Source organism: Porites lutea, chromosome 3, assembly GCF_958299795.1.
Source record: "Porites lutea chromosome 3, jaPorLute2.1, whole genome shotgun sequence".
Classification (NCBI taxonomy): Eukaryota; Metazoa; Cnidaria; class Anthozoa; order Scleractinia; family Poritidae; genus Porites; species Porites lutea.
The window spans coordinates 27,658,705-27,669,887 of record NC_133203.1 but is presented as its reverse complement, the minus strand read 5'-3'; the positions used below and the strand labels follow the sequence as shown (position 1 = coordinate 27,669,887).

The window sequence follows — 11,183 nt, the reverse complement described above, 5'->3', positions numbered from 1 at the left end:
GTTGAATGTAAACCAGATGCTTTCTCTTAATGGTTTTATTTAATGGTGAAAGGGAGAATTTGAAGTAGGCTACTCGATCGAGGAGGTGAGCGACTTTTTTTTTCTTGGCGACTTTTGCCATTTGGTCAAATTTACAATACTGCGAAGGTTGCTTTGATAATTGTTTATTAGGCATTCGGGCATACGGAACTCACCGTAGCGAGTTACTGCTTGAATGACCGGCAAACAAAATTAGCTTCCCAGAGCGAAATTGCACAATGCCCAAAGAGGCCTTTATTGAATCATGTATTAATTTTTCGTATACCGAAACGTTAGCGCCAAGCCTATGAGAGAGCTTATTGTAGGGATGAATTTTCATTGTTGTTCAGGAAATATTGTTGAACCCATTCTCCACTACACCAAGAAACTAAGGCTCGGTTCAGACACCGAATATTTCATGAGCCGAACCTAACACGTTGAATTATACCGGTAAACAGTCTGGGTTCTCAATCAAAGAGTTTGCCTAATGGTCGTGGGTCGTGGGTCGTGGGTGTGGGTGTGGGTAAAAGTCGTGGCTGGGGGTAATGATGTAAAATTAATTTTTAATCATTATTAATAATTAACAATGTTACTAATTTTTGTTGAATATTAATAATTTACAGAATTACAAGTTTTGGATTTTTTTTAACCACTCAATAACAAAACGAACATTCGATGTATGAAAATTATACAACACTTCCCCTACTCTGTTACTCTACCAGAGATCATCGACCGCCAGCGCAGGGGGTGGCGGTGTGTGCAGGAGCAATCGAAAAGAAAAAGAAATAACGTTGAACTAATTTTTGTCTTCAAATATAAAGTTGACATAGCTGGGGGAAAGCTGTCAAACTTTGGAACAAATGAGAGCACAGGCAAACAATAAAATAAAGTGATTCTTATCCTGCTGTCTTACCGTATCTTACCCTTTAGAAATAAGCGAAGAAGGGAAAAGAAACAGAACTGATAACAAAGCGGTTAAAAGCCTCAAAAGAATCGAGAGGAGAAAAATCAAAGAGAAAAAGCGCTTTCTAAAGAACCTTAAGCCACGCAACCAGCATATCAAACTGTCAAATTCACAGCTGACAGACGAGCAAATTACCTTACTATCCCGTGGTTTAAAATTCATTCCCACTCCCGTGACAAGAGAAAACCAGGCGGCAGCTACTCAATGACTTCAGTCAATTTGCCAGAAGAATGCGCCTAAAATACACATTTCACGGTAAAGATAAAGAACCTCATCCTTTCCACGTTAAGTCAGACTGGGACCCACCAGTCCAGCCCTCAGTTGCTCTTGAGACCTTCCTAGAAGAAGTCAAAAGTCAAATTTGAGCTTGCTAATATCAAATTTCAACAGGCCGAAAGACAACCCTGTCACAGGGAGAGCGAAAAGCTCTAAAAGAACTATCGCGTGACAAAAACATTGTGATAAAAAAAGCCGATAAGCCCCGGGTAAGGGAACCACAACCGTCATAATGAACAGAACTGATAAACTTAACGAGGGTCAAGTCCAAATTGATGATATACATAACTACCGACCCTTAGACAACCATCATCGATTGATTCAATCACTACTTCAAGAAGGCCACATAGACGACATGACGGCTGAATGGCTTTCCCTTACACCCGATCGTCCGCGAAGCGTTAAGGCTTCTGAGAACAAATTCCTCTCAATTTACTTTTGAGGAAAACATGAGAAATTTCAAAACACGCCTGCAGAATAGAGATTACCCAGCTAGAATTGTAGAAAAACACCTTTCAGAGATTAAATTCTCTGATAAAGAAATGTCGCTAGCGCAGAAAGACAAAACCGCACCTAAGAAAATACTGCCCTTTGTAACACAATACCATCCGGCATTGCCTAACCTAAAGGACACACTCATGGGGAAATGGCACCTTATAGAAAATCAACCGCAACTGAGAGAAATCTTTAAGGAGCCCCTCCCCCCCCCCCCCCCCCCCCCATCATCTCATATCTAAAGGACATCCCAGTTAAAGCTAAGCTATGAAGGCTTTATTAGAATTTATTCATCCGCGAACTGCAGGAGTCGTGTAGGCTTGTCAACACTTCATCATTGTAAATTATTAATATTTAACAAAAATTGGTAACATTGCTAATTATTAATTATGATTAAAAATTAATTTTACATCATTACCCACACCCACGACTTGTACCAACGACCCACGACCCACGACCATTAGACAAACTCTCAATCAAATAGGATCTCCTATTTCAATTTGGAACGGCTCAGCGATTTTTCCCGCTGGGGAAGAGACAAGGAATGGGACCGAGAAACGATATTTTGCCCACATCTTGCAAAGCGGTCACGTTGCGTGGTGGTCAGCGGATAATTGCAGTAAGAAGCGAACCAGCAGAGGAAATGATTAAAAATCAAAATATATCTATATATATATATATATAGTAATATCATGCCTCTTTGTTTTTCTTGCATATTGTATTTGTCCTTTAGTACTAAAAATTGCGAGAGAAGCTAAAACGCACGCGACTAGACTGTTCACAGACCCCTATTTTCGTGTAAGATCGTCGAGATCGAGCGCTATTCGATACGGTTTGCCATCCTGGATCCCAGACGCCCGCCCTCTAGGTACATTCGAAAATCAAGATGGCCGCCATTAACGGTAAGACGCGCTATATCACGACTATCTGAAGGAAAAATAGGGGACATCACTGTGAACAGTCTAGCAAGCGACAGTGACTGCAACCGTGTTAAATCAATGCGCTCGATCGATATATAGGTTACATCGCTCAGTTTTGCCGGGCGAGGACATCTTAAGAGCGACGTAAATTCAATAGATTTGAGAATTACCAAAATATAATAGTGAGAAACAGTTCCACCTTGGACCGCCATGCTTTTGTTCCTTCTCAAAACCGTTGATCTATGGTTTTTGACGTATTGCGCATGATCAGTACAGAAATCCGCTGGCAAGACTCTTGATGATCACTTTGCAATTTGTGAGAACATCGTTTTGATTTCATTTAAGTGAATGTATAGGAAGTAGCTGTCTGTCATCTAGTATGAATCCGCTCGTTTATCATTCGACCCTTTCCTCAACCGCAAATGAATAAACAAACTATATCAAACCAACTTTGAACAGCAAAAAATCTTGATAGCGACTTTATTTTATGTTGTGGCAGCACTGAGAGAACACAAAGAGTTTAAAACTTATAAGTACACGACGTTTCAGTTGTTGGAAAACAAATTTAAATATACTGCATAACTTTTTACGCAAGAGTTTACCTGTCAAAACTTTGACCTATCCGAGATAAGATTGTGCTGGAGCGTGAATCCAAAAACTTGACCAAGCTATCTTTTGAAAGTTTTGTTTTTGTCAAGGTTTCAATGGAAATTCAAGATCGCTACTGGAAAAATGCCAGAGGCTGCCTCTCAGTCAACTGGTAAACGTTTCACCAAGACAAACGCAACTTGCATGTCTTGCTTTCCCCGTCCCCACCCCTGCAGAGTCTACTTAGTCCCTCTTTGCTAGTACGTACCTCATAACCAATTTTTTTTTTCAAACGCGGAGGTCCCGTACGCTATTAGCTTTTATTCATGTAAAATTACATGATTAAAGAAACTAAAGATTTTAACAAATCTATACAGTATGTGGTCCTTGGTCCCCGGGTAAAAGTCATTAACTTGAACATCTTATCCGAATCTTCATGTAACGAGCTGAAATACTCCCTGAAGATAGCTTTTATGTTCCTGTCGATAATCCTGAAGTTTCAAGTTCCAGACATAAATATTTTGCTTGGAATTCGCAAAAAGGCGACCGTTTTCGATGGTCCTTGGTCCGCGAATCTGGTCCTTGGTCCGCGTCTCAGGTAAGCAGCACGATAAAAACGTAAAAATGTTATAGTTTCCACACGAAAACGTGATTTTCACAGTATTTCTTGTATTTTTTTCATTTCTTGATGCAATTAAGCTAAAGTTTTTTTCGGAAGATGTTCTGAGCATAAAATAATCTGCTTTTCTTTCAAAGACTTTAGACAACTGTCTCCTCGAGTCTCCCACACGAGCGTCGACGAGCGGTTTTTAGCGCGGTCGAAAATAATTACCAAAAACTCTGTATGTACTCGAGGTATTAAAAAAGAGAACTTGTAGACAAGAAGAGGGACGACTTTCAAAAACATTCTTCGAAAACAAAGGCCGTCGGTTTTTACTTCGGGAAGTTTTGTTCAACCAAGGTCCATGATAGGACGCGGACCAAGGACCGCTAAGCGAAATTTGGTGATATTTTTCAAGAGTCGCTAAAACAAAAAATTCAGAGTCTACAGCAATATGCTTCCAACACCAGAAATAAGTTGATCTGAAAACCTGTTCTGCAAAAAGGCAAGTCTTCCCGTTGCGTTTTAGTTATTCGCAGGCTAAGTAAACATGACCACGTAATTTACGGTGCCGCAAAAATCCAAACTTCAAGAAAGACAAATTAACCTACCTGTCAACAAACTTTAATTTCGCGTCTTCACCCCGCAGCAAGAAGGCTGAAACCTCGTCATATGAAAGAATGCTAATCAGTAAATCACGATATCTTTCATTATTCAATGTATTTTTTGTTCTTGACGAAATATTTTATCATTTTCGGAAAAGACGCGGACCAAGGGCATCGGGGACTTGCGCGGACTAAGGGCCACATACTGTATCTTTTAATATTTTTTTTAAATCAGGAAATCAAAAGATCATGCAAGCCTTAACCTTGTTGCTCGTTGTCATGATAACCGTATCAGCCAGTCATGGATACGTCAGGGTGTGCTACTACACCAGTTGGGCCCAGTATCGTCCAGGTGCTGGAAGATTCCTTCCAGAAAACGTAGATCCATTTCTTTGCACCCACGTCGTCTTCGCTTTCGCAGTTATCAACGATCAACACCAGGTAACCTAAAATAATTTGATCTTTTAAGGCGGCAGTCTGTTTGTTTGTTTGTTTTTTTTTTAAGGGGAATAATTATTATTTAAGAAGGAAATAAATAAGGGATGAAAAGGTATACACATGCGCATACCAGTTAGGCCGATAATGCGTTCAGAGGCACCTTGTCGTGGTGGTGGACTATCTGGTACTTGTCTACTATTCACTTTATATTTCCAGTTTAACAACCCCCAAAATCGAGTATTGTCCAATTTTCCAAAATTTTAAACGTCCCCCCACAACCACAAATTCTTATACTTTAAAAGTATTCGAAAGAAAAGTCATCCAAAAATTCTCAAAAAAAAAATTGAACCCAGGACTCCAAGCTAACTGAGTCACTTTTTGATTGAATGAAATCTTGGCTATAAATTATATATTTAAGAAAAAGGGCGGAAGTAAACTCAAAACGATGCTTTCGACCAGGCTGTCCCCTTGAACGTCTCTCCACGGCCGCGACTTGAAGACTTCCACCATAACTTTGGACTATACGACACAAATAAAAAAATAATTTAAAAATATCCACCGGTTTAATGCTTATTGTGGATTTTAGGCTTTCAACGTAAATACTCTACTCTGAACTCGACTTAGACTGCAATAAAGCGTCCCGCTGAATTTGTTTTTAAGATTAGCCCCAATGTAATATTTCCGTATCATTCCGTCATTCACTTGTACCATTGCACATTGCGTTTGCTGTAGTTCAATTTAGCTTTCTTTCTTTTCTCAACAACTATTTCTTGATTGGTGATTCAGGGGAACTTCTGTGTCTGATTTGTTAACAAGTGATAAAATGGTACAAAACAGTTGAATCGAAGACCTTGCAACAGGTATAATAAATTTACTTGATTCTTTACTTGTTTCACCTGATTTCTTCCTTTCAATTTTCTCTTCTCTTTTTGTCAATCCAGATTATTCCATTCGATTGGAACGACAAAGAAATGTATAAACGTTTCAATAATCTGAAGAACACGAACCCGACCCTTAAGACGCTTTTGTCCGTCGGAGGTTGGAACTTTGGAAGCCAAAAGTTTTCTAATATGGTCAGTAAGCGTGGTAACAGAGAAGTATTCATTAACTCTGTTATGAGGTAAGAAATTTATTACGTCGTCCGTGCATGTCACCCCAGCTTGAAAAAGGAAAATTCTCTTCAGACTCGTTTAAAGGTTTCATTTTTTGCAACGAGTGTACAAAGGCTCCATGTGCTCCACATGGAAACTGAAGTTACTTGTTCGTAATTTCCGGTTACATCATGAAAAAATTTCACCAAATACCATGTTTTGTAAAAAGGCCTAAAAGGGCCGGGTTAAAATCAACTATACAATTACCTTTTTCAGCTGTGATCGCGGAGGGTTGGGTTCGGGGGAGGGTTTAACGATTAAAAAATATTGAAAGGGCGTGGCCTTGAGTGACAGCCATTATTTGTTCTTCTGATGTTTTAAAAGTAATCAGCTAACCGGCAGTCTGGAGTGATATAAGGAACGCATAAGGAATATAAGCACATCTCACACTCAACATTATGACCAGGAGTCCCATCGTTTCAGTCCCACTGGAGTGAGTTTTTTAACTTAAGGTGCATAACTAGGGGGAATTAAATCAGTAAGAATTTTTTTTTTTCTCGCCGAATTTGAGGTTAGCTTTTCCTTCCACACTTCCAGATTATGAAATGACTGCAACTTGATTTTGATTAGTTTGTTGAGGCATTATGATTTTGATGGACTTGACCTGGATTGGGAGTACCCCGCAAACCGTGGCTCACCACCAGAGGATAAAGAACGCTTCACAACCCTTTGTGAGGAGACATTAGCAGCATTCGTTGAAGAATCAGGGCAAACGGGTAAACCACGGTTGATGCTGACTGCAGCAGTGGCAGCTGGCAAAAAAGTAATAGAATCTGCTTATGAGATCAGCAAACTGGCTGAAATTCTAGATTTTGTCAGCGTAATGGCGTATGATCTTCATGGATACTGGGATGGCATCACCGGTCATCACACTGCCCTAGTGGACCCCTCTGGAAGTAACCTGACGGTCATATTCGCAGTGGACTATTGGCTATCTAAGGTAGAATTTTACGTCTTTTATCAATGTTAACTTTACAGAGAATAACAAAATAAATAACGTAAAACATGAAAACATGTAGTGATCTTGTCATTGTAGATGAGCGTAATGTTTGTTTCAGTAAAACTTTAAAATGTGACGGAAGCAACAATTTATATTAATTATTGTTGTGAAGTATTTGAAAAGTTATTTTTAAGATCTGTATATTCTTTTAAGTTTCGTTTTTGTTTCGTTAAGTTTGTCAAGGTTGATTTTTCCAGGTATAGGTGTTTTCCTGTTTTGATCTTTTGTTTTCACTTGTACTTGAATTTTTGCTTAGTTCGCGAATTTACTGACCTTGTACCATTTTAGAAATATTCTTCGCTTGCCATTGTCAGATGTTAGTTTTTCATAGGTGGTCGTGTTTGTCATGTTAGTGTTGACCTTGCTTCATTATATTAGTCTCGCTGAATCACAGGCGTCCCAACCTCACGTTACGAGTGTGTTACGTAAATTAACTTTCTCACAAGAGAGTCGGTGTCGCGTTACAAGCAACCGTTGAGACTTTGTATGAGAAATAAAATACTGAGGTCTGCGAACGCTAAATATCATTATTCTTACTTACTTTCTATAAAATATATAAAGGAGACTTACCTTTGATGTATTCCTCAGTTTTCTGGCGTGAATTCATCGATTTAGTCGGGTTTTTTTTTATTGTTATTGTTTGACCCCTGTCACTCTCTTCATAATACTTCATAAGCTTGTAGCGCGACACCAACTCTCTTGTGACAAAGTTAATTATTTACATAACATACTCGTAACGTGAGCTTGGGGCGCCTGTGGTTGAACGACCTATTTGGGCTTGTTAGCCAGCGTTTTATTTTGGTTTGTAGCTTCTAGCCGCGATCGCAATTAGGGGGGTTCAGTGATACGTACCAAAACATTACCCACACCGAGTTCACCTTTATTTTCCCACGGTCAGCTAACCCAAAAATGTCCAGCTTTGGCTACGAAAAGCCGCTACTATACTTGAACTAGTTAGTTAGAAGTGAGTGAGGATTGAGTAGAGAGAAGAGTAAGAAGATTAAGATAAAGACCAATATGTTAATCAGATTCCTGGCGTAGCAAGCGAGTTGCTCGAACACACCCCCACATATTTCGCTTTTCCTCACCCAGGGCATGCCAAACAATAAACTCGCCCTGGGAATGGCACTGTACGGAAGAACATTTACCTTAGCAGACCCCAACAACCATCGACTGGGAGCACCTTGCAACGGTCCCGGAAAAGCTGGTACCTATACTCGTTCAGCTGGATTTTTGGCCTATTTTGAGATATGTACAATGGGGTTGACTGTGGTGGAAGAAACAGAAGTAGATGCTCCATATGGATATCTTGATGATCAGTGGGTTGGATATGATGATCAGACTAGCATGTCACTGAAAGTTAATACCCTTATTAAAGGAAAAAATCTGCTTGGCGCTATGTTCTGGGCATTTGATCTGGACGACTTCACGGGAACTTTCTGCCGTGAAGGAAGGTATATTTCCCTTATCACCAATTATTTTCTTGGGGTCCTACTTATTGCCTTTCTTCAGTTTGGAATCGAGTCTACTGACAAAATTCAGAAGAAAATGGCAGTTAGGTGTTATTGGAGATTTTCTATGAGAAAATCTTGACAAAATTGATAACGCAGAAAGAGAAAAATAAAATCTCGAAAGTGGTTTGATCATCAGGAAAATGTTTGCTTTTCCGTTGAACTAAAAAGGAGTTTAAAAAGCTATCTCGGACACTCAAAGCAAACTCGTTCCAAGGACTCTCTCTTCTTAGCGAACGAAGTTGTACCCAAGAGAGACACTATGTCTAGTTAATGAGCATCTGGATACCTCAAGATCAACACAAAATTCTTAGAAATGAGACGAGAAACATTCCATCTCCGGTTCGTATGAAATTAAAATATTGATTAAACGAAACAAGTCTTAAGACTTTATTTACTTTTTTAATGTCTAAACAACAGAGCCTTTATATCTTCCCTTTAAGGACCTAGTGAAATTCACCTATCTGAAAATTCGGGAAAAGAAGATTTGAGTTCAACTTTAGGGAAATATGAGTTTAAAGGATTTAAAAATATATAACGCTAATAAGCTACGTTTTCATAGGGGATGATAATTATATATCAAAAAACTGATTAAGGAAAGCTTTGTCCCCCAAAAAATGGTTATTAAGGAGATCTGATGAAAATATCAAACGTTTCTTATCTCAGGTATCCGTTAATAAATGCAGTAAAAGACGCTCTGGAAGGTGGAGAATATGTTGACCAAAGTGAAATTCCACCTATCGTTTCCCAAACTACCTCTGGTGTTTGCTATGCGATAGGGCCATGGCAGGGCGAATCCGATGCAGACGCTTGGTGCTACCTCAACTGTCCAGCATATTGCCCACAGGATTCGTGTGCTTGCGATTAAAAAGGAAAAGTACAGCGCCGACTAAGCTATAAGACATCTTTCTGTTGTTTGAATTATAATTGATTTAATAATATCATACTAATTGTAGTCCAAGGTTACCTATAGTGACATTTCTAAGACTCCAGAAAGAAAAGCAGTGCCTTTTGAAATACAAGCAGTTATACTAAATTGTCCCAATTAGTTAGTTTCAATTCGTTTCCATCCTAGTCATTGAAAGCCATAGATTCAAATAAACACTTATAGTCGAGGTCTTAATGGAAATATATCAAATATGACTCATAGTATTATTGTAGAGTAATTCACTTTTAAATAAAACTAAGTATTATTTCAAAATCTTCTTTGTGATTTTAAAGTTTTACAAATTTTGATATAGCTTTTATATCAACAAACAAAGAGTCATTAAACATTTTTTTTCCGCGCCCAAAGTACTTTCCTCAAGACGAGGGCTGCTTCCCGTGTGGGGGTTATGCTTTATGCTATGGCTTTACAATCCTGGAGGTACATGGCTACCGTAGCGATAAGGCATATGACCAGACTGATATGACTGAGTTGGGCTTGTGGCGCATCACCCCATCAACCCGCATATTTTAGGAAAAGTGCCACAATCTGCAGCTATCTTAAGATGAAAAAGCATGTCTGAACTCTTAAATCGTCTAACGGGCATCTAGTGACGTAAGGACTTTAACACATTAGGGAGATTAAGATCCACGTTTACCGCAAACGGGCAAACCTGAGACTCAAGTTGAGAATTTCTCAGAATAGAAAATAAGCAGATAAACACAGTTCCGAACGGTTACTATGGTTAAAAGGGCATAAGACTACTTATTTTTGTGTAAAAGCAATAAAGAGTAAACGGAAAATAAGGGGAAAACTTGGTCACGTGGTACAAATTCACGTAGAAAAAACGATAGAAACTGGATTGATTTATAGCCAAGAGAAGATAACGCTGGCCTTGCGATGCTCGTGTGATACACGCGCGTTTCGCGCACGACGAGATTATAAACCTCGCGGCTCGGCGCTTCGCGAGGAATTACTTAATAGAGAATATTCTTTGCACTCTACTCCGCAAATGTAAATACGAGTATGAAGTGTAAAATCCGTTTAAGTGTTACATTCTTTATAGTCAAACATCGATCCATCAGATCATCCTAATACGTTCCAGACGGCGGCGCCTCTGTAAGCATAGAATTTTGCCTTTATTAATAGTGTTCATCTTATTACTCACAGCATTTACTGGCCTTGTTCTGGTGTACGCCATCAATAGTGCAAATATGTGCCAGCTTGCTGTGCGGCAATTTGCAGACGTCGAGGACGCCATGACGTCTGTTGAGCGAGTCATGGCTTACACCAAGCTCAAGCCTGAACCAGGGTACAAAATCAGAACACTTCCGCCCTTGCACTGGCCAAATGCTGGCAACCTGAGCTTTAGAGATGTTTCTTTGAGGTATTACCCAGGTGGACCACAAGTTTTGAAACATTTAACTTTTGACATTCCAGAGAAACAAAAGTTAGGATTTGTCGGTCGCACAGGAGATGGAAAATTGTCAATTGTGGCAGCCCTTTAACGCATGCCTAAGGCTGACGGAGAGATATTCATCGATGGCATCTCTATAAAAGGCCTTCAACTGCAGGAGTCGCGAAAATGTGTCTCAGTTCTTAGCCAATCACCTGTTCTCTTAAGTGGAACAATAAGAAAACTTTGATCCTCTGGATGACCACAGAGACGACGAGCTATGGAACGCCCTTGA

At 39.5% G+C, this 11,183-nt stretch overlaps 1 protein-coding gene across 1 annotated transcript; it reads left to right on the top strand.

The window, feature by feature from the left end:
• LOC140930846 (chitinase-3-like protein 1) lies at positions 1 to 9,705 on the top strand. Its single transcript, XM_073380559.1, has 6 exons — positions 1 to 85; positions 4,703 to 4,908; positions 5,847 to 6,025; positions 6,627 to 6,996; positions 8,149 to 8,510; positions 9,234 to 9,705. Exons 2-6 carry the CDS (start codon positions 4,717 to 4,719, stop codon positions 9,433 to 9,435), a joined length of 1,305 nt encoding a protein of 434 aa, XP_073236660.1. The 5' UTR covers positions 1 to 85; positions 4,703 to 4,716; the 3' UTR covers positions 9,436 to 9,705.
• Positions 9,706 to 11,183: the final 1,478 nt, after the last annotated feature.